The following is a 27,161-nucleotide window of genomic DNA, read 5'->3' on the forward strand; positions in this document are numbered from 1 at the left end:
TGTTAAGAATTCAGATCCCCTTTATTATTGTGGTAAACAGACAGATGAAATTAAGAGATTAGAGCTTGTTTTCACTCTCTCCCAATTACTATCGCTTGAAAAATACCGGATATTTCATTATTATCCTGTCGGGAGTCGGCAAACTACGGTCTACTATCTGTGTTGGTGTGAGTCAAAAGCTAAGAATGGTTTTTACATTTTTAAATGATTGGGGAGGGACGGCCAGAATCCAAGGGGAGTATTTCATGACATTTGAAAATGTTATTAAATTCAAATTTTAGCATCCATAATGAAGTTTTATTGGAACACAGCCATGCTCATTTAGCTTTTGTTTGTCTTTGGAGACAGAGTCTCGCTCTGTCGCCCAGGCTGGAGTGCAGTGGTGAGATCTCGGCTCACTGCAACCTCTGCCTCCTGCTTTCAAGCCATTCTCCTGCCTCAGCCTTCCAGGTAGCTGGGATTACAGGTGCGCGCCACACGCCCGGCTAATTTTTGTATTTTTAGTAGAGACAGGGTTTCGCTATGTTGGCCAGGCTGGTCTCAAACTCCTGACCTCAGGTGATCCACCCGCCTCGGCCTCCCAAAGTGCTAGGATTACAGGCGTGAGCCACCGCGCCCAGCTTTCATGTAGTATTGTCTAATGATGTTTTCATACTGCAAGGAGAAAGCTGAGTATGGACCACAAAGCCAAAAAGATGTCCTCTCTGGCTCTCTACAGCAAAGATTTGCCAAGCCCTGTTATATGTCATACTACTTGAGCTTCATAATTTTATAGTTTTACCTAGACAGTCTCCCTTTTTTTCTTCCATATTCAGCATAAAATCCCCTTAATATCAGTCTCTAGGCAAGCACATTCTTCATAGTCCTTAGAATTGGACCTCCTCTTGTTAATTTCCTTAGTCTAATCACATTCTTCCTGGTTATTTACAAACAGAAAGCCAGAAAGGAGGGCTATCAACATCTTAAGCGCCACAAATTAACAAATCAAAACCAAATCTCTCTCTCCCTCCGAAGCCACGGCTAAGGAGGCTCACTGCCCAGTTAGTGGCTTTCAAACTACCCTTACAAGTAAAACATATTGTGAATTAGAACAAGTGCTGCTGCTAAAATCCCTAACGGCCACATAGTAATGTGAAAAAAGGTATCAAATGTAATTTTCTCAAATTTAATCTTCTTCAATTCTTGGCACAAAAAAAAGAACAGTAAAGGTAGACAACTGTAATTAGCATGTGTGATCCCAAATCTTTATACCTTAGATATTGGATTATATTTTCTGCAAGTAAATAGTTTCTGTCTCCCAAGATGAGAGGTTAAATAATGCAGGGTGTTTGTAAACAGCAGCACAACTTACACCGGAAATTAGGGCCCTTTCTCACCGAGGAGAGTACAGCAAAATCTGCTCTTCTCTTTCAATCAATATTCTCCATGACTAGTGCTGGCGGCGGGGAGGCGGAGCAAGCTATCTTTTCTACCAGCCTTGTCACACCCCTCCTAGCACTAACCCCTCCTCCTCAGCCTCTTCACACCTCTACCCACTACTAGCCCCTCCCCAGCCCCATCACCTCTTCCCGGGCCCCTCATACCTCACCCTGCATACTCTTCCCCAGCCTCATCACCTCACCCACTTCCTCCAAAATCACAGACCTGCTAAGCTTCCAGCAGCAGGCGAGCAAAGCAGGGAGACTGTAATGCAAAAGTCCGCAGTCCCTACACAAACACTATCTGCTCCTGCGGAGAAACTCAAGTTACAGCCCCAGAAGTGGAAAGAACAGGCCTTGGCTCTCACCTAGTTAACAAGCGTTTATCCAGCGCACGTGTTGCGGTCGGACCCCATGCGAAGGAGCTAAGGACACAAAGGTGAGCAGCAGAGACGCGGTTCCAGCTCTCTCCCGGCTCCCACTCCAGCGGGATAGGTAGATAATTTCGGTAAATTTCGCCAAGCAGGGGCAGGACAAAGAGTATTTTAAGTCTACCGCGGGGAGAACTTACCTAATCCTTGAATGTTAAAAGGCTAAAAACTCCACTAGTCGGAAGTGACGTGCCAGCTTAGCCCCGCAGGTCCGCCACGTAATTGGCCGCCGCCACAGCTAGCCACCCTCTCCCCGGACTGGCCCGAAGAGAGGAAAAGTGTGGAAGTCCACAAGCCGCCCTCGCCCCGCCCTCTTCGTCGACTTTCAGCTGCACCGGGAGGCGGTGGCGCCTGGTCAGAGCCGGGGCCTGGAGCCTGGACTAGACAGCCTCGCCGGCCGGGGCGCCAGTCCAGCGCCCTGCGGGCAATGGGCTTCAGCGCTCGAGCACGCGCATGCGCGGGCCTCTATCTCCAGAGGATTCCTCGGGTCACCTGGACACCAGCATCTCAGCCACCTGCCCCTCTGGGTCCCTTCTTGCCCTTGATTCCTCCTGCTGGTTCTCATCGCCAGCCCTCCTCCTCCTCCTCCTTCCGCAGGCACCGCTAGACCCGGCCGCGGCCGCCCGCCGACACCCCAGCTTCCACTGACACTAGCCTCGGCGAGGCTTCCGCTTCCGGCGAGTATTGTGTGTCGCGCCGCGGGGCGGGGGCAAGGGGAGGAGGAAGGAGGGAGGCAGCGCTCCGGCGGCTCCGCGCCCCGCACTCCCGGACCCGAAGCCGGGAAGGTAGGTGCTGTCCCGCCGCCGCGCCGGAGCCTGGGGCCTGCCCCCGCCGGCCGGCTCCGCAAGCCGCGTCCCAGCGCCCCGCGACTGCGTCACCGACCCCCCGCACGTAACCACAGCTGCCTCCGCCCGCCTCGGGCCCGGGCGGACGTTTTGCCGCCCCGGCGACGTCAGCGCGTCCGGCGTTGCTTGGCTACCCCGCCGATCCCCCGTCCCGCTGCTGCTCACCTCCCCGGGTGAAACTCTGACGCAGTCACCGCGGGTCTCGGCTGCGTCATAGCGGCGGGCATCCCATCTTCACGTCACACCTCTTTCTCACCTGGACACGCATCCCTTCCTACCCTGCTAGCCACGACGTTTCCTCTTTCCCCTCTCCAATCCCCCTGCCCCAGATCTGGCGGAAGAAGATGGAGACGGGGGTGGGACAGAGTTGTGGACAACCTCTCAGGAGAGGGTCGCAAGGTGGGACCCTGAACAGTGGTAGAAACAAAATGAGATTGTCCCTGAAGTTTGCCCTTCAGCTGAGACACAAGGAGTAGAGGGAGAGGAACGACTAACCCAGAGGCACTCAAGGTCTCACTATGACCGTAGTTGAGAGTCCTGTCCATTCTTCCCTAACCCTTTCCCCATTTCTCTCACCATTTCTTTGCCAGTCTAGATCCGTCCTGGTGCCTTACTGTGCATACAGTTCTACTTGTCTCAGGTGAGGAGGCCACTTAATTTGTAAAAGACTGAGGAAGGGGTAGGGTCACCCCAAGTCAAAGCTGGATTCCCACAGGTAGAGAGAAATCATCTGACTGAACGTCTCTCCTGTTGCTGACAGAAGAAATTCAAATCCAAAGAAGTTATCAGTTCCTACTCCAAATCAAACACATTTGTGTGTGCCAATATATACAGGAACAATTGTTGTTAACCTACCTCATTACATGGCCACTTCTGTCTCAGCACATAGATCTACCAAATTTCCTTTCTTCCAGTAGGTCCCTGGAGAAGGATGGAGGTCGGGAGGAGAAAGGGTTATGGGGATAGTTAAATCAACTTACCCATGGCTAAAAGTATGGACGTTTTAAGGATGGAGTGGGGGGCCAGCCTTGTGTTTTATAAATCTCTCCTATGCATTTCCAATTCTTCTGAGGCTGCACTTGAGGGAGATCTCTTTGCCTCTTTTGTGTCTCTTAATTCCCAACCACTCCAGAACCTATTAGTTGGAGACACAGTATGCCCAGGGTGTTAGTTATCAATAGCTATATTGAAAGATTCCAGTCACTACAAATAGACTTGTTGCTCTCTTTTCAAGAAGTTGTTGGCCTGAGCTCAGTAATATTTAATATAGTTGCCATAATTTATCAGTTTTCAGCAGTTCTGAGTGTCCAAATGAACACAATAGAAATGGAATGTTGCATGAAATGTCATTCCAAGAAGAGAGCAGACTTCCTTTAGGCTAGTCTGATGGATAAAAGGAAGAATAATTTCAGATTTTCCTGAAAAGAGGAGGTTACCGTTGCCTCATTCATTCCATTTGTTAGCCTTTAGAACAGTGGTATCTAACCCTTTCAATATGAGGACTCTCTTTGCTTATCTGTGGTGGCTGATAAAACAAAAATTATGCATGGACCTTGTGTGGTTGTGATAGAACAAAAGTTATGCATGGACTTTTTTTTTTTTTTTTAAGCTTATCAGCTGTCATTAGTGTCAATGTATTTTATGTCTGGCCCAAGACACTTCTTCTTCCAGTGGGCCCAGGGAAGCCAAAAGGTTGGATATTGTGATTTAGAAGAATGAGAGAACAGTGTCAGAGAATCAAGCTTAGACTCCAGTGGATTCATCATAAAGCTCTTATAACATTAAACTTTAAAATATGGTTAATTTAAGAAATGTTAATATTTTTATGACTTTTTTTACTTCTTAGATTCCTTTCTTACCTATTAGAAACGTATGTCAAACAAGGATACAGTGGTCTGGAACTACTGGTTCTAAGATACAAGTGGAATGAGCCTGGATCAGGAGAAGTATGCTGAGCTAGAGTTGAAGGAAGCTTCTCTTTCTAACAAGAGAAAGCAGAGGTAACAGACAAGATAGATCAATTGGGGGTTGTGTGTCAGTTTACTAACAAGAAAAAAAAGATTGATGGCTGGGAGTCACAAGTTTTGGAAATGGAGAAACAAAGAGGTTGAATTGATTGGAAGAGAAGATGGAGAATAACAAGAAGGGGCAAATCTGGAGTTAGGACTTAACATAGGGATAAATGTCGGGTCAGGGATTCAAAAAAAAAAAAAACCTCCAATTAATATTTTTATTTTCTCTGTCCTCTTCCCCACTCCCAAGTTAAATTATGGCAGAGACAAGTCTGTTAGAGGCTGGGGCCTCTGCAGCCTCTACAGCTGCAGCTTTGGAGAACTTACAGGTGGAGGCGAGCTGCTCTGTGTGCCTGGAGTATCTGAAGGAACCTGTCATCATTGAGTGTGGGCACAACTTCTGCAAAGCTTGCATCACCCGCTGGTGGGAGGACCTAGAGAGGGACTTCCCTTGTCCTGTCTGTCGAAAGACATCCCGCTACCGCAGTCTCCGACCTAATCGGCAACTAGGCAGTATGGTGGAAATTGCCAAGCAGCTCCAGGCCGTCAAGCGGAAGATCCGGGATGAGAGCCTTTGCCCCCAACACCATGAGGCCCTCAGCCTTTTCTGTTATGAGGACCAGGAGGCTGTATGCTTGATATGTGCAATTTCCCACACCCACCGGGCCCACACCGTTGTGCCGCTGGACGACGCTACACAGGAGTACAAGGTGGGGAAGCAGACACATGATATCAGTGTGGGTAAAAAGGGAGGAGCGGCAGAGGATGAGATACTTCCTACGTAGAGATCGTAAACTCCTACTACTCACTTTGTATTCTCAGAGCTGCATATGCAGGGGCACACAGTATGTGTGATCAGTTGTCCTCTAGCCTGAAAAAGAACAATGGTGAGAAGTGTCCTAAAATTTCTCTCTGACTTTTGCAATACATATGAGTCTTATGGGTGAATATTGGTATGTGTGGTCTTGGAAGGTATCATGTTTTTCATAAATGAATGAAACCACATGGAAAAGATTAAACTTAGGAAGAACTGAAAAGTAGTCTGGTTTCTTCATTCTGCCTGCCTGCTCAGAATGCTCCTTGTTTTCACATTGGTTATTGGGCATAGGTAATACCGCTTGAGACTGATACCTACCAGACTAAGCTGAACCATTCTATTGTTTGCAGCTTCTCCAGGTAATGGGTAACATGGCATATCATTTAACTTACTGCTGAGACAAAGGAAAATGTTTGAATAAAGGGAACAGAGATATTAATGTGTTAGCATTTTATCATATACTTTGCTTAATTATGTTACTCTTGAAAACAAGATTTCAGGTAACTTACAGTATAATAACCATGTTTTTATTTTAGGTGAATGGAGGTGGATGGGAGGACAGGTTTAAAGAAAGATGTTAGGGTACAGAAGGTTGCTTTGATGGTAATAGGCAGTTGTCTCAGTAAGCAAATGGAGAGTTGAGAAAGGACACAGAATTGGTGACAGCTATCTCAGATTCAGCAAAAGGACAGTTGGGTGAGCAGAGAAGGTGATGTGGACAGGCTAGTGGCAGGAGGAGGGACTGTAGGAAGTTGACATCCCAAATGACAGGCAAGGAAGGAAGTCAGATCAAGAGGCAGTAAGATGGCTAGGAAACAAATAAATGGTTTAAAACAAATGGTTTAATCTCTGAATGGCAGGTGTACCAGTCAACCCCAAATGTCACCTCTCCCACTTCCTCCCTACCCCTCAGGAAAAACTGCAGAAGTGTCTGGAGCCCCTGGAACAGAAGCTGCAGGAGATCACTCGCTGCAAGTCCTCTGAGGAGAAGAAGCCTGGTGAGCTCAAGGTAAAGGCAGGCAATCCCATGTAGGCTGCTCTGAAGGGTATTTGCCTATGAGGGAATTAACTGTACACTATTTAATCCACCAGTTCTGGTTCATTAGAAAAATGCAGTTCTTGCCAGGCATGGTGGCTCACACCTGTAATCCCAGCAATTCTGGAGGCCAAGGTGGGCAGATTGCTTGAGCTCAGGAGTTTGAGATCACCCTGGGCAACATGGTGAAACCCTGTCTTTACTAAAGACAAAAAATTAGCTGGGCATGGTGGCACGTGCCTGTAGTCCCAGCAACTTGGGCGGCTGAGGCAGGAGAATTGCTTGAACCTGGGAGGCGGAGGTTGCAGTGAGCCAAGATCACACCGTTGTACTCCAGCCTGGGCAACAGAGCAAGGCTCTGTCTCAAACAAAAAAACAACAACAAAAAAAGAACAATGTAGTTCTCTCAAAAATGATGGCATTTTATTAGGCTTGATTGTCATTAAACATTGTACTTAAATTACTTGTCATGAATTAAGTATTAAGAGGGATTTAAGAGATGAAGAACAGACAGAATACCTTACATCTGGTGAGCTGAGAGAGTTCGTGCCTCTTGGTCTCCTTTTTTTGTTAAAGCAGCAAAGGAGGTTTTCTGCTGAGAAGGCAGGGATGGGAGTTTCTTAGAGGACTTGAAGAAAGGAGAATGTGGAAGATTCACTGGGGAGAAAGGGAAAAGGAGCTGACCAAGAGTCTCAGAAGAACTATCCAATGACATTAGGACCACATTCTTAAAGCTCAAGTAAGCTTAAGTATGCTAGATGATGTTGGTCCTAGAATGTTCTTCCCCTCCCCATCCTCCACCATAGGCTCTTATTCATCTCTCAGGCGGGATGAAAGCCACTTCCTATGCAGCCTTTCCTGACCCTTCAGAAATTAACGTTCTTAATTTTGATACAATTTTGCACCTCTTTTATAGCATTGCCTTATTTGTAGCGTGGTATTTTGGTGTCTGTCTTCCACTGAACAGTGAACAATTATCATTTGTAGCAAAAATAACTAGAATTGAGTCCTATGCATCAATTCATTAGGTATCCATAACATTCCAGATTTATAGGGTTGTTAGGGTCTTAGAGTTCAAGCCAAATTGGGATAAATGAGACATAGAAAAGCTACGAGAAAGAGACAGAAGGAAATCCTGAGGCCATCTTTAGTAAGATGTAGGGGTAAACTTAGATATTCTTTAAGGTAGGTATTATTACCTTCAGCTTGCACAGAAGGAAATGGACCTTGGGTAAGTGACTAGTCCAAGGTCATAAAGCCAGTAAGTGGCAAAACCAGGAATTCTAGTTCTTCGTGAATCAGTAAATATTTGTTAAGCTCCTGGTTTAGGCCAAACCCGGTATTTGACACTGGGGAACAGTGATGAGCAAAAACACAGTTCCTGCCCTCCTTGAGCTTAAAGTTAAGTGGAGAAAATAAGTAATGGCACAGAATGCACAGCTGCAAGTTCATAAGAAGACAGCATAGAAATTTGGCCTCATTAAAGGTTTCCCAAAGAAGTAATGAGTTTTTAAGAGTTGACATGTAGAGATCACCAGAAGCTAAATACAAGTTTTGATTCATAGAAACCCGAATTTTTAAATGAATGACAACATTTCATCAGAAAGCAAGTATTATTACCTTAGTGCCTTATACATTTTAGCAAAGCATTTGAAATTTTAAAATTTGAACCAGTTTTGGTTAGAAATGTAAACTTTTAAAGTTTTTGTTCTTTTAGGGGCCTTCCAAGAAACCTAAAAATATGAAAATGGTGCTTATTGCTAGCCATTAACTTTCTTCTTCATGTTGATCACCTTCTTGGAGGTAAAGGATAGAGAGAGAAATATACCTTTTTAAAACCTTCTAAATGCTTGAACAGAACTGTCCTGTTTTTTAAATTGTAAATTGTCATTTCAGTGGTCTCCAAAACTACCACCAACATTCCTCTTGTGACCATTTGAATTCTCCCTCCTTCTCCCTCATCAGACTCAATGCCCCTTTAAAAAATAATTTGTAATTATGCTGAACTGAAAATTACAGGTAAAATAACCTACGTGCATAATTTTAAATTTTAAAGAGTTATCATGTCCAAATATAATATAATGAAACATAATTGATGATAAAATGTGGTATGTAATATTTGGGCATGACTACCCTGAAAGATTTTACAGTGTAGCTGGTTATATGCTTACACCTATATGTGTAATATATCAGCAATGCAATAAATACAAATTCAGACTGAGATGGATGTGTGCCAATATGATTGAAACACCATAAATGTAGCTTAGCTCTTGGTGATACGATTTTTCATAATAATAACTTTTGGTAAAGTTCTAAGTATAACGGAATATAATCTTGGGTTTTATTCAGCTATTGCTGAAAAATTCACATAGAGTAAAACCATGTATACTCTGTGTTTATACTATATAAAATGGCATTCAAGCCCAGGCCTATGTTTTTGTTTTTTGTTTTTTTTTTCTTTTTTGAGACGGAGTCTCACTCTGTCATCCAAGCTGGAGTGCAGTGGTGCCATCTCAGCTCACTGCAAGCTCCACCTCCCAGGTTCACGCTATTCTCCTGCCTCAGCGTCCCGAGTAGCTGGAACTACAGGCACCCACCACCAGGCCCAGCTAATTTTTTTTGTATTTTTAATAGAGACAGGGTTTCACCGTGTTATCCAGAATGGTCTCGATCTCCTGACCTCGTGATCTGCCCACCTCGGCCTCCCAAAGTGCTGGGATTACAGGCGTGAGCCACCGCACCGGGCCACCCAGGCCTATGTTTTTTGACTATCCAGCAGAACGTTAGAAAATGTTGCAGGTCAGTTCACTATGCCGGATTGCCTCACACGTTGGAGGAGTGCTTGCGTCATTGTCAGGAACTTCCCCAACCATGGAAAACAAGAAGATGTGCCTATTTCCAAAATATCCTTAGAGGGTGATAACACCTTTATCAAGAACCACTGCCCTAAAATATAGAGTGAAAAAAAGAGAAGAGATTACCAGTTTATAAGAGGAAGAGCCTTTTTGCTTCCTATTTATCACAGTCATGAATGTTAAACTTACACCCATACCTAAACAAACACACATGCATGCACACACATATGCGTGTGCGTGCACACACACACACACAAAGGCTGTGTTTTATTGAGGGCAAATGTGAGAATATATTTTGTTCAGATGTACACTGAGAAGGCAGTGATGGAAAGTGAAGCAGAAAGTGGTCCTAAACTAGAAGAGCTAGTCAGCCTCTGCCAGGAACTAGCTTGAATCCACAAATGCCACGCTTGTCAGGCCCATCCTGGCTTTGCATCCCCACTCTCTCGCCACCCTCAAGCCTGCCTTTCGTTCCCTATCCACTTCCTTCTAGAGTCCCAGTGTCTGCTTTTCACTGTGCTTCATCATCAGTCACATGATGCTTGGGGAATTCTTTCTTTAGGGAGATTGTTATTTACAGAAGATTGCTTCTGTAGTGTAGATGCAGAAGAGAGGATGTGCTGATAATTCTTAGAAAGTGTTATGGCTGGTATTTGAGTCCTATATTATCAAATTTCAGGAATGTTAGAGGCTTAAGTCTGTGTGCTGGCTTAAAGAAAGCATGTTTCAAATTTCAAGAAACTAAATTACTAACAAACTTCTGTAACCTGTTCCTGGGGTAGGAATTGCCAGTTCTCTGAAGTGACTTGAAACAATTTAACAAGTTCAGCCCTGAAGTCTACATATGTATATTTTATAATAACCCATATAACTCTTACTGATTCTTACACTTTCCCAGTTCTCCACTTTTTATCTGGTGCATGTGTTGCAATATGCAAAGGATGACAATCTTATTTTTAACTTTTTATTATTTGTACTTTTCGTTTCGTTGTTTTTTGTGTGTTTGTTTTGAGACACAATCTCACTCACCTAGGCTGGAGTGCAGTAGTGATCACGGCACACTAACTCAAGCTCCAGGGTTCAAGCCATCCATCTTTTTGTCTCTTTTTGAGTAGCTAGGACTTCAGATGTGCATTGCCATGCCCAGCTAATTTTTTTTTCTTTTTAGTTGAAACAAGGTCTCACTATGTTTCCTAGGTTGGTCTTGGACTCTTGGCCTCAAGTGATCCTCTCACCTGGGCCTCCTAAGCACTAAGTTTATAGGCATGAGCCACCATGCTCAGCCTGTATTTTCCTTTTCTCGACAGATTGAATTAACTAGAACTTTACAGTTGATAATAACACAGATATCTCTGATATCTGTAATAGTGAATGTCATCATATTATTGAGTTCTTTATCTTAAATTAAAACAAATATATATATCCCCAGTGGTCTTTACTACCAAGTCATCAGTAGGGAGGTGATAGTGATGGAGCCATTCTTTACAGAAGGAAATTCCAATGGAATCAAAAATGAGTGTTCTGTTAAACCATTTTCTCTCATTTTCTTTCTTTCTTTCTTTTCTTTTCTTTCCTTTTTGTCTTTGTCTTTCTGTCTTTCTTTCCTGTCTTTCTGTCTTTCATCTCGATCTGTTGCCCAAGCTGGAGTGCAATGGTGCAACAATTTCAGCTTACTCCAACCTCTGTCTTCTTTGCTCAAGCCATCATCCCACCTCAGCCTCTCCAGTAGCTGGGACTACAGGCATGCACCACCACACTCAGCTAATTTTTTTGTATTTTTTGTAGAGTTGGGGTTTCACCATGTTACCTAGACTGGTCTCAAACTTCTCATCCCAAGCAATCCACCTCCCTCGGCCTCCCAAAGTCCTGGGATTACAGTCATGTGTCACCACACCCAGCCTTTGTTAAACCATTTTCAATGAAACTGGAAGTCTGTGTTAATTCATACATATGGTGGGTGAGAGAAAGGCTTCCTTATACCACACTGACCCTGCTGATACAACATCTTCCCTCTCTTCTCAGAGACTAGTGGAAAGTCGCCGACAGCAGATCTTAAGGGAGTTTGAAGAGCTTCATAGGCGGCTGGATGAAGAGCAGCAGGTGTTGCTTTCACGACTGGAAGAAGAGGAACAGGACATTCTGCAGCGACTCCGAGAAAATGCTGCTCACCTTGGGGACAAGCGCCGGGACCTGGCCCACTTGGCTGCTGAGGTGGAGGGCAAGTGCTTACAGTCGGGCTTCGAGATGCTTAAGGTTCGACCTTTGCCCCTGCATAGCCCCTCAGGCCGAGTGCAGTGTAGCTTTGCATAGGCTGTTTTGTCAACCTGGGATACTCATTCTTCTGCCTGCTTCTCTAAATCCCGTTCTTTCTGCCAGGTGTACTCAAAGGGTCTTTGCTATGGAAAAGCGATTTCTCCCATCCCCTTCTAATCATTTTTGTGTTCTTATTTCTTGTCAGCAATTATGTGCTTAATCTGTTCCAAAGAAAAGTTTCATTTTTTTGAAAGGAGGGAAGTCTAGCCTGAGTTAGTGAAAAACTATGCATTAAAAATTTTGTAAATGCAGTTACCATTACTTTTAAGTCCTAAAATTTGATTTATGTAGTGCTGAAAAAGAACAGGAACATAGTTTAAAGGATACAGGCATACCTCAGAGATATTGTGGGTTCAGTTCCATACCACTTCAATAAAGCGAGTATCTTGATAAAGCAAGTCACATTAATTTGTTGGGTTTCCTAGTGGAATCATAATCTTTTTGCTGGTGGAGGGTCTTGTGTCAATATTGACTGATCAAGGTGGTGGTTGCTGAAGATTGGGTTGACTGGTAATTTCTTAAAATAAGACAACGACGAAGTTTACTTTCAACTCTTCCTTTTATGAACGATATCTCTGAGTATGTGATGCTGTTTAATAGCATTTTACTTACAGTAGAACTTCTTTGAAAATCTTTGAAAACCCACATTTGCAGTTACTTACAACACTGGAGTCTTGAACCCCTAAAAGTCATCCATAAGGGTTGGAATAGACTTCTTCTAAATGCCTGTTAATATTGATATTTTGGCTTCCTTTCACAAATCACAAATGTTCTTAATGGCATCTAGAATGGTGAATCCTTACCAGAAAGCCTTCAATTTACTTTGCCCAGATCTATCAGAAAAATCACTATTTATAGCAGCTTTATGAAATACATTTATTAAGACTTGAAAGTCAAAATTACTTCTTGATCCATGGGCTGCCGATTGGATGTTGTGTTAGCAGACATGAAAACAACATGAATCTCATTTTACATCTCTATAAGAACTTTTGGGTGATCAAGTGCATTGTCAATGAGCAGTAATATTTTGAAAGGAATCTTTTTTCTGAGCAGTAGGTCTCAACTTAAAATTTTCAGTAAAGGGTTGGGCACAGTGGCTTACGCCTGCAATCCTAGCACTTTGGGAGGCTGAGGCAGGTGGATCACCTGAAGTCAGGAGTTTGAGACCAGCCCGGCCAACATGGTGAAACCCCATCTCTACCAAAAATACAAAAATTAGCTGGGCATGGTGGCGGGCACCTGTAATCCCAGCTACTCGGGAGGCTGAGGCAGGAGAATCGCTTGAACCCGAGAGGCAGAGATTGCAGTGAGCCGAGATCATGCAGTTGCACTCCTGCCTGGGTGACAAGAGTGAAACTCCATCCCCCCCAAAAAAATTTCAGTAAAGGCTAGGCACAGTGGCTCACATCTGTAATCCCAGCACTCTGGGAGGTCGAGCCAGGAGGATTGCTTAAGGCCAGGAATTTGAGACCAGTCTGGGCAATATAGCGGGACCCCATCTCTACAAAAAGTAATTTTTTTAAATTAAAAACGTTCAGTATACCATGCTGTAAACAGGTGTGCTGTCATGTAGGCTTTGTTATTCCATTTCTAGAGCACAGGGAAAGTAGATTTAGCATAATTCTTAAGAGCCCTAGGATTTTTGAAATGGTAAGTGAGCATTGGTTTCAACTTAAAGTCACCAGCTGCCCTTGTTTCTAATAAGAGAGTCATCCTGTCCTTTGAAGCTTTAAAGCCAGGCATTGACTTCTCTCTAACTGTGAAAGCCCTGGATAGCACCTTCTTCAATAGAAGGCTGTTTTGTTTACATTGAAAATGTGTTGTTTAGTGTAGCCACCTTCATCAATAATCTTGGCAAGATATTCTGGATAACTTGCTGCAGCTTCTGCATCAGCAATTGCTGCTTCTCCTTGCACATTTTTGTTACAGAGATGGCTTCTTTTCTTAAAACAACCTACCTAACTTTAAACTTTTCTTCTGCAGCTTCCTTACCTCTCTCAGCTTTAATAGAAATGAAGGAGTTAGAGCCTTGCTCTGGATTGGGCTTTGGCTTAAGGGAATCATGTGATCTTTTATCCAGATCACTAAAATTTTCTCCATCTCAGCAATAAAGCTGTTTCACTTTCTTATCATTCATGTGTTCACTGGAGTAGCACTTTTAATTTTCTTCAATAACTTTTCCTTAGCATTCACAGCCTGGCTTGGTGTTTGGTACAAGAGGCCTAGCTTTCAGCCCATGTTGGCTTTCAATGTGCCTTTCTCACTAAGCTTAAACATTTCTAGGTTTTGATTTAAAGTGAGAGACATGTGATTCTTCTTTCACTTGAACACTTAGAGGCCATTGCAGGATTATTAATTGATATAATTTTAATATCGTTGTGTCTCAGGGAATAGGGAGGCCAGAGGAGATGGAGAAAGATGAGGGAATGGCTGGTAGTGGATCAGTTAGAACACACAAAAATATCATATTTATCGATTAAGTTGTTCGTCTTACATGGATGCAGTTCACAGTGCCCCCAGAACGATTACAATAGTAACATCAAAGATCACTGATCACAGATCATACTAGATATAATAATGAAAAAGTGTGAAATATTGTGAGAATTACCAAAATGTGACAGAGAGACATGAAGTGAACACATGCTGTTGGAAAACATGGTGCCAGTAGGCTTGCTCAACACAGGTTGCTACAAACCATCTAGCTGAAAAACACACAATGTCAAGAAAACACAATAAAGCGGAGTGCAATAAAATGAGGTATACCTGAAATTATGTTTAAATAATATGTTGCTTTTGATATGTATATATTAATAATACCTCTAAAGTGTTTGAAATACTTTGTTCTCTTAAGTAAATGAATGCTGTTAGCAAAACTAGGGAACCTATTTTTTATCTTAGAGATTAGATTACCTGCATTTGAATCGGTGAGGCTTCATTGCACATTTATTTTTATGTTACATATTGCTTGGTATTTGTTCCTATGGCCTTTCATGTATGTGTGTTCTGCCTTCCACATTAAACTGGGAAATCCTTGTGGGACAGAGATTTGTCTTCTTTGTCTTCTGGACCCCAAGTATTCACAAATCAGTGTTAGCACACAGTTATTAATGTGTTTATTCTTCCTTTTTTTTCTTTTTGAGACAGAGTCTTGCTCTGTCGCCCAGGCTGGAGTGCAGTGGCATGATCTCGGCTCACTGCAACCTTTGCCTCCCGGGTTCAAGCGATTCTGCTGCCTCAGCCTCCTGAGTAGCTGGGATTACAGGCGCACGCCACCACACCTGGCTAATTTTTGTATTTTTAGTAAAGACAGGGTTTCATCATGTTGGCTAGGCTGGTCTTGAACTCCTGACCTCAAGTGATCCACCCGCCTTGGCCTCCCAAAGCGCTCAGATTACAGGCGTGAGCTACTGTGCCCAGCCAGTTATTAATGTTTATTAACTAATGCAAGACAGGGGATACCAAACCGTAACAGAAATGTGTGATTTGTTCCTATGCTACCAGTCTGGAACTCTCTGTACTGATCCTCAAGGAGAGTGAGATATGTGGTTGGTACTTGGGGGACAGAGGAAAGAATTGACACAATCCCTGTCCCTTATAGGGAGCTCCCAGCATCCTTGAGGAGCAAAGACAAGCATAAAAGAAATCATTGGGAAGTGATATAAATGACCAAGCTTCATGATGACCAGAAGTTGAAAGTAGGGATTAGGTTGGGAGAAGTGCACTCAGGTCCCTCTGGAGCTCTTCTTGCACTGTGTGACCCTCAGTTTATCCTAGCCCTATTTTATAGCTGTGGAACTTTGGGGAGGAGGGGGAACCTTTTGCCTTCAGGACCATTGAATACCAGGACCAATATTGCTTTCTTTTCTCCCTCCTTCTAGGATGTCAAAAGTACCCTGGAAAAGTAAGTGATTGTTGTATCTCTCTGAGTGAGTTAGGTCTTGGCTTAGAGAGGAGGGGTACAGTCAGGAGTTTGGGTTGGGGGTAAGGTTGGGAAAGTCATATAGTGTCTGGGCAGGGTATGGGAGAATGTTCATTGTGCCCTTGAAGCCAGGTAGAGAACAAATTATTGGGAATAATAATCCCTTTTCCCCTTTGAACATCAGGACTTCTTGAGAAGGAGAATGATAAGGTAGAATCAGATTCTACTTGTGCCAATGGGTAGAATTGTGTCCAAACAAGATGGCAGGAGGAAGGGGTTGGGAGAGCAGGGAGGACAATCATCAATTTGCATGAAACATAGGAATATTCCTAGAAAGTTCGGAGGCTCACTCTCAAGGATCTGTCCACGGGATCATAAGGCTCTCCTTGGATTAGTAAAAGAAAGCAACAGGTGAGCTCTTCGGGGAGAAGGAAGAAAATGGGAAGATGGAGAATTTTAATTTTTCCCTAAAGATGTTAACATCTGAATAGTCACTTGCCTGGAGCTTCCCCCTAACCCTGCCCTTTCTTCCCCTATCTCCCTATCCCTCCTAGATGTGAAAAGGTGAAGACCATGGAGGTGACTTCAGTATCCATAGAGCTGGAAAAGAACTTCAGCAATTTCCCCCGACAGTACTTTGCCCTAAGGAAAATCCTTAAACAGCTAATTGGTAAGTTGTTCCCAAAAGGAAACTAGAAGGAACCACTAGAGAGAAGAAAGCTTTTAGGTCCTACCTTATATGGGTTTCAGTTATCCCATGTCTCACTTTTCTTACTCCCACACACACCTACCCCTCTATCTGGCTTTTAGTCTCACCCTGAGTCACAGAACTTGGAGTGAGAGGAAGCCTTAAGTGTTATCTACTCTTAGGTCCATTCTTTTCTAAATAGAGACCCAGAAAGGTTAAATAATTTGCCAAAGTCATCGGGTAGAGTGGTTATATAATTTACCATGTAAACTTGCATAGCCTTGAAAGGCCGGGTGCGGTGGCTCACATCTGTAATCCTAGCGCTTTGGGAGGCCAGAGCTGGCGGATCACTTGAGGTCAGGAGTTCGAGATCAGCCTGGCCAACATGATGAAACCCCATCTCTACTAAAAATATAAAAATTAGCCAGATGTGGTGGTGGGCGCCTGTAATCCCAGCTCCTCTGGAGGCTGAGGCAGGAGAACTGCTTGAACCCGGGAAGCGGAGGTTGCAGTGAGCTGAGATCGCACCACTGCACTCCAGCCTGGGGGACAGAGTGAGATTCCATCTCAAAAAAAAAGAAAAAAGAAAGTAACTGAAAGGGAGTGTCATTATATTAATGTGAATATGCAGGGAAAAATAGTCATAAACCAGGCCAGTTCCTGGAAAACAGACACATGGTCACCCTATCCCTAGACCATATGCTGTCTTGCTCTGCATCCTTCTTAACACTTTCCATTTTTTCTGCCCCTCAGACTACACCTTGTACTTCTCTACATAGTGAGATAAATGATAATGTCAGAGGGAGATGAAGAGAGGACCAGGTGGGAACCTAGATTACCAGCCACTGCAGACTCAAGAGATTATTATCTGTTTATTTAGGATCAGTGTGAGAAGTGAGCCATTGCTTTCTCCCCTCCCTTAGGTGACACCATGGATTGAGAAAGTTAACCAAACCAGGTTGTTCTGGGGACCTTTAAGGGACCAGGCTCTGTAAAGGCAGGCTGGAAGAGTGAGGCAGGGGCATTTAGCTATTCCCATCCTCATCTAGCTCCCCACTCTGGCTTCTCCCGCCAGCGGATGTGACCCTGGACCCTGAGACAGCTCATCCTAACCTAGTCCTGTCAGAGGATCGTAAGAGTGTCAAGTTCGTGGAGACAAGACTACGGGATCTCCCTGACACACCAAGGCGTTTCACCTTCTACCCTTGCGTCCTGGCTACTGAGGGTTTCACCTCAGGTCGACACTACTGGGAGGTGGAGGTGGGCGACAAGACCCACTGGGCAGTGGGTGTATGCCGGGACTCCGTGAGCCGAAAGGGCGAGTTGACTCCACTCCCTGAGACTGGCTACTGGCGGGTGCGGCTATGGAATGGGGACAAATATGCAGCCACCACCACACCTTTTACCCCTTTGCACATCAAGGTGAAACCCAAGCGGGTAGGCATCTTCCTAGACTATGAGGCCGGCACACTGTCTTTCTACAATGTCACAGACCGCTCTCATATCTACACCTTCACTGATACTTTTACTGAGAAACTTTGGCCCCTCTTCTACCCAGGCATCCGGGCTGGACGGAAGAATGCTGCACCACTTACCATCAGGCCCCCAACAGATTGGGAGTGACAGGTTGGGATGTGGGAATGACTGGGGTGAGGCAGGGTCAAGTGCTACGGGCCTCCTTCCTGTGTCCTGCTGGAACGTCTTCGTGTCCACCTGGTTCCAGTCCTGAATCATCTTGGAGAAACACCTCGGTTTCTAGGATGGTTTTGTGCGGAGGGGGAGGTAGGACTGGGCTGGATGAGAGAGCACAGCTGGGACTTCCTCCTGACTGTCAGGGTAGGGAGCTGGTTCCCAGAGGATTGTCTACCCTGAAGTCCATCAGGTTTTCTGTTGCACAAGGACGGGTTGGGAAGGAAGGAGAGGCTTTTCCAGAAACAAAAAATCTGTGAGGGTCTGACTTGCTCAAACCAGAGGAGGAAAAAGAAACCCCTGCACATCTTTTTAGGGGGTTCTTTGACCCAGGATAGTCTTGCTTCTTGAGGTAGATCACAGGGGTCTGTGTACCTCTAAATTCAAGAGAGATGAATGACAGATGCTCTCATGGGTCTAGATATTGAGGAGTTTTTCTGAGGGCAGAGATTGGACATCAACAAGGCTAGAAGGGTCGGGGAAGTGGGCTAAAGGAACAGATTCCTAGAGACTAATGAAGGGGAGGGAGGTTTCTTTAGTCTTCTATTCCAAGGGTAAGGTTGCCATTATGGGTTGGATTGGCCAGAGGTAGGAATGTGGGGAGAAGGAGAGGCTGAAAAGAAAGCAGAGGAGAACCCCTAGGTCCCTGCCTCAGCCTTCAGCAGAGTTGGCTTATTGCCTGCCTCTTTATACCAATAAGTCAGTCACCTTGCTCCTCTCCAGAGGCAAGGTGGAAGAGATCCTGCAAGACACATCTATCCTTTCACGGTGTTCCCAGGGAACTTGGAACGGAGAGTCAGGTATTAGAGGAAAGAGAAGGGTATTTGTATCCAAAGCCCTGGCCTTAAAGAATGTTACTAAGTAGCTACTCCCAAATTGTCAGCCTTCTTACCTGGCCAAGGTGTCCAAGCCAGAAAGGAAGAAAAGTTATAGAGTCTTTCTCACCCTAAGGACAGGGTGGAAGAGGGTGGTATATAGGGAAGGGCCAGATAGGCAACTTCCTTTGGCCTGTGTGCATCTGGCCTGGAACTGATGTTAAGCCAGGCTTTTGCTTGTTTGTTGCCATCCCTCACCCTTTGCCATTTCCCTTTTCAGAGAATGTAAATGATTTTCATGTTAGGCCAAAATAAACAACTTATAGGGTACATATGTTGTCATAAAAGGTAAAAGTGATGCATGCCAAACCAAACTAAACCAATTTGGATTATCTGCTGTTCGGGTAATCTTCACAGAAATGACTGAGAGAAGAATCTGCAGTTTACTGAGGGCATTTCAGTTCCTCCTACCACCTCAACAGGACTTTGTCCAGACTCTCCTCCTCTTACCTTTGTGCCTTGACTGTGGTTCTTTGTGGCAAGATACGTTGGTTGGTTAAAATAATATGGAACAAAGGATCCACTGAAGTGATCTCTGTGTTGTGTGGTAATTTGGTGACAGCCTTGTACTGATGTGTAAGAATCACTGGGTGTTAAACATGCATGTTCCTGGGTCTCACCCTTAGTAGTTAGTCAAGGTCTGGGGTGGGCCTGGACATCTACATTTCATTTATTTATTTATGAGACAGAGTCTCGCTCTGTCACCCAGGCTGCAGTACAGTGGTGATCTCAGCTCACTGCAACCTCCGCCTCCCAGGTTCAAGCGATTCTCCTGCCTCAGCCTCCAGAGTAGCTGGGTCTATAGCCATGCACCACCACACCTGGCTAATTTTAGTAGAGACAGGGTTTTGCCATGTTGGACAGGCCGGTCTCAAACTCCTGAACTGAAGTAATCTACCTCCCTCAGCCACCCAAAATGCTAGGATTACAGGTATGAGCCACCGCGCCCAGCTTACATCTTACATTTTAAACACACCTCTCTCATTTGAGTCTGAGGACCCTTGTGAAACTAGTTCCAGAGGAGGTTTGAGCCATGTCCTTCCTCCCAGCTGCAGCCCTGCTTGTCTCCCCGTGCCTGGCACTGGGTCTGAAAGTGGAGAGAAGTCTTATCCTCTCCTGACTTATGCTGCCCCCCCATCTCAGGGTTCATTAATCTACCCCTCCAATTCATGTCCCTCTGCTTCTGACTTCAGTAACTGATAGTCACTATGAGTCACAGGACGCCAGACAGAAGAAATGGAAGATAGAAGAGGTCAGAGGGAGGGGTGTGAGGTGAATGTCATTGTGGGGAGTGGGGTGAAGTTTCAGGGGCAGGGGATGCTGTTGACAGATTTCTGTGCTGTACCTAAGCCTAGGAGTTAGAAACCGTTCACTCAGAAAGTAAGGATCACCCACTGTGTGTCCAGCACTGCATAACAGGAAGTGTGTTTCTTTGGTAGGTGGAATAGTAGGAGTAAACTCTGCTTTCTGAGGACCGGGAGTCCTTTTCCCTCCCTACAGCACCCTCATGATCCTTCCCACTTTCACCCCCACTGGCACCAGTGCTTTTTTTAAATGTATTACCTCTGTGCCTTCCGTCTGTAGATCTTACAGGCATCTGCCTCGGACCTCAGGAGAGTAGGGCAGAAGCTCTAGCTGGGTATAAATTGCACATAACCATCTCCCCAACCTAGCTACGTAAAGAGACCAGGCTTCTGTCCTGAAAATGTCTGGCCGATTTAAGATCCTCACCTGCTCCACTAGGTCTCTACGTGATATAATTGGTCATGAGCTTGAGGAAGACAAAAGCACTGAAAATTCATAAAGGGACCCTGGGCATGGATTGCTGGGGTTGGGTTTAGAAACAGATGAGTCTGTGAGGCCTCCGGGAGGCGCCCGAGGGCGCGGAGACTACGCTTCCCAGGAGGCCTCGCGCGGACGCCCGGGCGGGGCTGTGCGAGGGGTGGGGCTGCGGGCGGCCCTGGAGCGCGGCGCTGATGGCGGGGCCGGTGAAGGACCGCGAGGCTTTCCAGAGGCTCAACTTCCTGTACCAGGTGAGTCTGCGACAAGGGCCCCACGGGGACGGTGCTCGGCGTCCCAGAGTGACCGCTCCCCTCCCGCAGGCCGCCTATTGTGTCCTTGCCCAGGACCCCGAGAACCAGGCGCTGGCGAGGTTTTACTGCTACACTGAGAGGACCATTGCGAAGCGGCTCGTCTTGCGGCGGTGAGACAGCCACTGGGCCGGCGGCGGGCGGGACGCGGGAGGAACGCGAGAGGGAGCGCGGGCGCCGGACCACTATCCTTCTCCGCCCCCAGGGACCCCTCGGTGAAGAGGACTCTCTGTCGAGGCTGCTCTTCCCTCCTCGTCCCGGGCCTCACCTGCACCCAGCGCCAGAGACGTGAGTGCTCCAACCGAGGTGGAAGATTGCAGAGCATTGGGGGCGCGGGGGGGCGGGGTGGGGGGCGGGCACTGGGAGGCCAACAGCGCCTTTCTCACTTTAGATGGATGTTGGGTGTGGGATTCGCAGGAGTCTTCCTTCTTCGGGTTTGGATTAAGTTGCTAACGCCACTTGCACAAACTAGGGTTTGGGCTCGGCTTTTTTTTTTTTCTTCCAGTGTGGACAATAAAGAATAACTTTTAAGAGGCAACCCCACCCATGCACAATAATAGATGTTATTCGGCTTTGTGGAGGTCATGATTCCCATCACATTCATTTATTAAGCAAATACTTATTTTCTAAAATGTGTCAGGTACTGTGCTAGATTCATTATTCTCATTGAAATTACGGTCTGATGGGACAAACTAAGAAACAAAATGGTGTAGAAAAAGATTAACTGGGGAGTAGAAGCTCACTTACTCATGCCAGTGGTGGCAAAGTTCATGATAAGCAAAGGGAGTGAGAGATGGAAATTCTAGGCATATGTGAAGACGCTGAGACAAGAGAGCTTGTGGTGCTGTCAAGGAAATGAGAGTTCAGAAGGCTGGAGTTTGAGGTAGGAAGGCAAGCCATGAGACTGGAGAGGGAAACAGGCCAGTTCTTGAAGTCTTGTTAAGGAGTTTGAACTTTATCTTAAAGAGTGCCAGGAAATCGATGGAGCTTATGCCGAGGCCTGACACCATCAAATGTGCATTCAAATTGGGGGTGTGGTGGGGGAGTGGGGATACCTACTGAAAGACACTGGAGGCAAAACTGGCAGCAAGAGACCGTTACTTCTAAACGTGGACACTCTTTTTCCCATGTTCACAATAGGCTGCAGGGGACAGCGCTGGACCGTACAGACCTGCCTAACATGCCAGCGCAGCCAACGCTTCCTCAATGATCCCGGGCATTTACTGTGGGGAGACAGGCCTGAGGCCCAGCTCGGGAGCCAAGCAGGTGAGAGGTGAGGGAGAAAATGGAGGACACCCCAGAGGATAGGGACAATGGAGAACGTAGAGTGAAGAGGACACATGGACAGGTTCTGGGTTGGTGTGAGAGGTACCACAGTCAGAAAACTAATTCTGCTTCTCTGATTCTGCTCATTTACTCAGATTCCAAACCACTACAACCCTTGCCAAACACAGCCCACTCCATTTCAGACCACCTTCCTGAGGAGAAAATGCAGACTCAGGGTTCCAGTAACCGGTGATGGATTCACTCCATCTCCCAAATAAAGTTTACTTGTTTTACATTCCATGATTCTGTTCTGTGGGTATTTCAACTCTTAATTCCATTTTCTTCTGTTTCTGTCTGTGTTTCTTGGTCACCTTTGTAATCCCACCATGCAGGGAGATCATGATTTCCATAGACCACTTGGCCTCACTCAGCAGCTCGCATTTCCAAGGCCATGGCCCCAGTTCCCTATCAATGTCCTGAGCCACCTTAGGGCATTCCATGTTTGGGCAGCCATAGTTGCTGACTGAAGAGCTGGAGAGAATGATGCCACTGCTGCTGTTTTTAAACAAGGGGAAAAATATGGGGCAGCAGAGAGTGTTTGTATCCTCTAGGCCCACTCATAGTCAGAAAAGACTCAGGTCTTTTCCCAATCTCAAAGTTGTCTTTAATAAAATTCTGATAAAGGAAATGGTGCAAACCTGAACTAACAAAGTCAAAGATGCTAACAAAGGACACCGACAGACTTTTTGCAATTATGTCCCATAGGTAAACTCTCAGAGTTTTCTTAAGAATAAACAACTAAAATGTTTTCTTTGATATCCCTAGAAAGCCTACTGAAGTACAGAATTCCTAGACTGACCTTTTTGCCAAATGCCAGCTAATAAGGTTATGCTAAAAGCATACAAACAAAATTTACTACTTCCAGAATGCAGTTTTCTTTTATTTCTCTTATAGACCCTGTGTTTGCTTATTGATTGCTGTATAAAAAAATCACTTCATCAAGTTGGAGCTTAAAATATAATGATTTATTATTAGTTCTGTGAACTAGGAATTCTGAAAGACTTTGGCTGGGTGGTTCTTCTGTTCCATATGAAATCAGCTTACATAGCTGCATTTAGCTCGTAGGTGGTCTGGAAGACCCAAGAAATTTCACTCACATGTTTAGCACCTCATTGCTTCTCCAAGTAGCCTTGCACCCTCGCTAGCTTTGATGTTCTCACAGCATGGCTGTCTCAGGGTAGTTGTATTTCTTACATCCCCTCTGGCTTCTACAAAAGCATCCCAATATGTAAGTGTCTGGCTGGATGCTGTGGCTCACACCTGTGATCCCAGCACTTTGTGAGGCCGAGGCAGGCGGATCACTTGAGTTCAGGAGTTTGAGACCAGCCCGGACAACATGGTGGAACCCTGTCTGTACTAAAAATACAAAAAAATTAGCAGGGCGTGGTAGCAGGCACCTGTAATTCCAGCTACTCGAGAGGCTGAGGCAGGAGAATCACTTGAACCCAGGAGGCAGAGTTGCAGTGGGCCAAGATCGCACCGCTGCATTCCGGCCTGTGTGACAGAGTGAGACTCTGTCTCAAAAAAAAAAAAAAAAAAGCAAGTGCTTATCAAGCCTCTGTTGGGGTCACACTTGCTAATATTCCCTTGGCCAAAGCAAGGCACAGAGCCAGTGCCAGATTCAATGTGGAAGGGGTACACTGGAGTTTGAATGCTGGGAGGTTCATTAGTTCCCTGGGGATCACCGATGTAACAATCTACCACAGGGGTCCCCAACCCCCAGGCCCTGTGGACTGGTACTGGGCTGTGTCCTGTCAGGAACCAGGCTGCCCAGTAGGAGGTGAGCAGGGGTGGAAGGGAGGGATGGGCCAGCATTACTGCCTGAGCTCTGCCTCCTGTCGAATCAGTGACAGCATTAGATGCACATAGGAGCACGAACCCTACTGTGAACTGCACATGCAAGGGATCTAGGTTGCATGCTCCTTGTGAGAATCTAATTGCTGATGATCTGGGGTGAAATAGTTTCATCCCGAAACCATACCCTTCCTGCTCCATGGAAAAATTGCCTTTCACGAAACCAGTCCCTGGTTAACTTGTCCCTAGTGCCAAAAAGGTTGGGGATCACTGATCTACCACATCCTTGTTTTGCCTTTGTCCCTGACTTGGTCTCTCCACTACCTCCTTCACGTCAGTAAATTATTTGCGTAGAAAATACTAAACAGTGTACATGTAAGTAAATATTTCTGAGTTATCCTTTGACAATTTATTTCTGGAAATAGTGCCTACCTGGGTCAACTTTCAGTCCAACAAAAATGTGTAGCCTGAAAGTAACACCTCGTGCATACCTGGGCCCTTTGCATCCTCAGCTCACCTTCCATGGCTCCTCCAGTAAGTTTAATTTGGGATGACTGAGCTCGTTGACTCTTGCACACTTAATCTGATCTTTGGCTAAGTTTGTCTTGAGTGTGCTATGATTGCACATGACTGAACATGTCTACAGTGGGATAGCAGTGGGGAAACTGAGTTTTGATTTCATGGCTCGGTCACTAAGTGATTCCTCTCATGTGGAAGATCATGGGAATCGGGTCCCAGTTAGGATGAGAGGCAAACAAAACAGGATCTGGAATCTGGTTCACTTGTGAGTCTTTGTGGTTTCTTTATTTGTTGTGGGTTTCCATCAGTATATAACTCTAAAGATCACAGCCCTCTTCCTCTTTCCAAAACTGTCCTTTTTCATGTTTAATTATAAATATATGATTACATATGTAACATTTATATTCTATACATTGATATATGATTCTATGTATTAATACAGATACATCATAAAGATATATAATGTGATAGTGGCATATTATATGCAAAAATGGATTTCCTAGATGAAAGATGAAAATAAACAATCCCTGGAATGCAGTAGTTTTCTCAAGTGTTTCTAGCAGTTCAATAACTCAAAATTTATGCCCTTTTAGGACTCTAAATAAAATTAAAGGAGAGAGAAGAAATTTAGGGTATTCAAATCGAATCAAGACATGAGATCTTCCAGTAACCATAGAAACTACGCCTTAGTCACTCCCTGAACATTAAGTTCATTTAGCACTTTCAAAACTAGTAAAAACGAGTATCATTATTGTCAGGAGGCAAAAGGGAGAAGGATTGAGAGACTGTTATTCTGAATTCAAGTAGCAAAAACGTTAGAAAAGACAGGTCTTCGACATTGAGGAATCTGAGTTATTGTCACCATAATAAATCAGTGTGTATCTCTAATTGAAAACAATTATATCACTATGAAGATAGTGCCTATGCTTAGTAACTGCTTAATAAATTTTCAAAACTATTTTGAAATATTATAGATTCACTGGAAGCTGCAAAGAGCATACTGAAATGTCTCCTACATCCTCACCCAGTGCCCCACAGTGGTTCCTCTTTTTATTGTGGTAAAATATACTTAACTTAAAATGTATCATTTTAGCCATTTTAAAGTGTACAATTCAGTGGCATTAAGTACATTTGCAGTATTATACAATCACCACCACTATCTAGTTCCAGATCTTTTTCATCATCCCAAACAGAAACCTGTTTCCATTAAACAGTCACTTCCAATTTTTCCCTATTCCAGCCCTTAGCAACCACTCATCTGTTTTCTGCCTTTACGGATTTGTCTATTCTGTATATTTCATATAAATGGAATCATACAATTTGTGGCTTATTGTGTCTGATTTCTTTCACTTAGCATAATGTTTTCAGGGTTTATCCATGCTGTAGCAAATATCAGTATTTCATTCCTTTCTATGGCTGAATAGTAGCTGATTATATGGATATACCACATTTTGTTTATCCATTCAGCCATCAATGGACACTTCAGTTATTTCTGCTTTTTGGCTATTGTGAACAGTGCTGCTATGAACATTTGTGTACAAGGTTCTGTTTCAGTATCTGTTTTTAATTTTTTTGTTGGAGGATATAGGTGTGGTTCATTTGATAGTTTTATGTTTTAACTTTTTGAGGAACTACCAAACTGCTCTTCATGGCTGCTGCCCCATTTTGCACTCCCACCAGCAGTGCACATGGTTCTTATTTCTCTCCATCCTCATCTACACTTACTTTCAGTTTGTTTTGTTGTTTATCATAGCCATCCTATAATACATTCTAATGGGTATAAAACCACTAGAAGTCAGTCCAAAACACTAGACAAAAACCACAAAACCTCTTTGTGGTTTTGATATACAGTTCTCTAATGACTAATGATGTTGAGCATTTTTTCATGTGTTTGTTGGCTATTTGTATATTTTCTTTGGAAAAAGGTCCTTTCAAGACCTTTGCCCATTTGAAAAAAAAATAGGTTGCCTTTATGTTTTGAGTTTTAAGAATTCTTTATATATTCTGAATACTAGACCCTTATCAGATATATGATTTGCAAACATTTTCTTTCATTCCGTGGATTGTCTTTGTACTCTCTTGATAGTATATTTTGATGTATAAAAGTTTTTAATTTTCATGATCTTGCAGCTACTTCCTGAAGAACCGAACTGTCTCTCTCAGACCTTATCTTCTGCCTCCATCCTGATTCTTTTTGGAGCTTGTTCTAAGCCTGGCCCTCACTACTTAATTAGGACCCCCTCACCTCCTTTCAGACCTGGTGCCCCCAACTATATCCTGCCTTACTCTGCTTTGAAACAGGAAAGTGTTCCCCCTGGACTCTTAGAGTAGATGTGGGTATCTGACTTTCTCTTCCTAAAATCCTTTCCTTCTTAGGGCGATCAATGAGCCCTGTTGAATGGCCTATGGAAGGGAAATGAATGTTTTAAATTTCCTCTGACCCTTTTCTTCAGGCCCCCAAAGGTACTCCCCACCAGCACCCACTATGACCCCATCTCTGACTGTAATATCACCCTGAGGTGCTGGGCCCTGGG

The 27,161-nt window shown here is 44.7% G+C and overlaps 2 protein-coding genes and 1 long non-coding RNA gene across 32 annotated transcripts in view; 2 read left to right on the forward strand and 1 right to left on the reverse strand.

Moving 5' to 3' along the window:
- LOC112133794 (uncharacterized) overlaps window positions 1–4,006 on the reverse strand; it is a 56,342-nt gene extending 52,336 nt beyond the window's left edge. For 2 of the 12 annotated variants that reach the window (XR_002915398.3, XR_010140467.1), the window contains exon 1: window positions 1,787–2,501. This is a non-coding gene — a long non-coding RNA (uncharacterized LOC112133794). Of the gene's footprint in view, window positions 1–1,786; window positions 2,749–3,674 lie in introns of those variants that run through there. The other 10 variants (XR_010140468.1, XR_008526711.2, XR_008526712.2 and 7 more) reach the window with 10 other exon arrangements.
- Window positions 2,044–19,430, forward strand: TRIM39 (tripartite motif containing 39). Of its 16 annotated transcripts, none has more exons than XM_054556736.2 (10): window positions 2,496–2,634; window positions 3,285–3,334; window positions 4,541–4,694; window positions 4,957–5,416; window positions 6,437–6,532; window positions 11,437–11,667; window positions 15,606–15,628; window positions 15,968–16,057; window positions 16,201–16,316; window positions 17,410–19,430. In XM_054556736.2, exons 4-10 carry the CDS (start codon window positions 4,964–4,966, stop codon window positions 17,955–17,957), a joined length of 1,557 nt encoding a protein of 518 aa, XP_054412711.2. In that variant the 5' UTR covers window positions 2,496–2,634; window positions 3,285–3,334; window positions 4,541–4,694; window positions 4,957–4,963; the 3' UTR covers window positions 17,958–19,430.
- Window positions 19,431–20,469: 1,039 nt separating this feature from the next.
- On the forward strand, window positions 20,470–22,554 carry RPP21 (ribonuclease P/MRP subunit p21). Of its 4 annotated transcripts, none has more exons than XM_009241615.4 (5): window positions 20,470–20,931; window positions 21,001–21,101; window positions 21,194–21,276; window positions 22,129–22,261; window positions 22,410–22,554. In XM_009241615.4, the coding sequence occupies exons 1-5, from the start codon at window positions 20,875–20,877 to the stop codon at window positions 22,468–22,470; spliced, it is 435 nt and encodes a 144-aa protein (XP_009239890.3). In that variant the 5' UTR covers window positions 20,470–20,874; the 3' UTR covers window positions 22,471–22,554. The 4 variants fall into 4 exon arrangements, with proteins under 4 accessions (XP_009239890.3, XP_009239887.3, XP_063581242.1 ...); XM_009241612.4 differs by having other exon boundaries at window positions 20,773–20,931; window positions 22,129–22,254; XM_063725172.1 differs by having other exon boundaries at window positions 20,822–21,101.
- Window positions 22,555–27,161: the final 4,607 nt, after the last annotated feature.

Source organism: Pongo abelii, chromosome 5 (assembly GCF_028885655.2).
Source record: "Pongo abelii isolate AG06213 chromosome 5, NHGRI_mPonAbe1-v2.0_pri, whole genome shotgun sequence".
Lineage (NCBI taxonomy): Eukaryota > Metazoa > Chordata > Mammalia > Primates > Hominidae > Pongo > Pongo abelii.

What these genes read in the sequence shown, in the direction of transcription:
- TRIM39 (XM_054556736.2), top strand. Translation starts at nt 4,964, where the DNA reads ATGGCAGAGACAAGTCTGTTAGAGGCTGGGGCCTCTGCAGCCTCTACA. An exon ending in CGGGCTTCGAGATGCTTAAG is followed by an intron (nt 11,668 to 15,605) that starts GTTCGACCTTTG and finishes CCCTCCTTCTAG; the next exon opens with GATGTCAAAAGTACCCTGGA. An exon ending in TTAGTAAAAGAAAGCAACAG is followed by an intron (nt 16,058 to 16,200) that starts GTGAGCTCTTCG and finishes TATCCCTCCTAG; the next exon opens with ATGTGAAAAGGTGAAGACCA.
- RPP21 (XM_009241611.4), top strand. Translation starts at nt 20,875, where the DNA reads ATGGCGGGGCCGGTGAAGGACCGCGAGGCTTTCCAGAGGCTCAACTTC. An exon ending in CTGCACCCAGCGCCAGAGAC is followed by an intron (nt 21,277 to 22,128) that starts GTGAGTGCTCCA and finishes TGTTCACAATAG; the next exon opens with GCTGCAGGGGACAGCGCTGG. An exon ending in CCAGCTCGGGAGCCAAGCAG is followed by an intron (nt 22,255 to 22,409) that starts GTGAGAGGTGAG and finishes TCATTTACTCAG; the next exon opens with ATTCCAAACCACTACAACCC.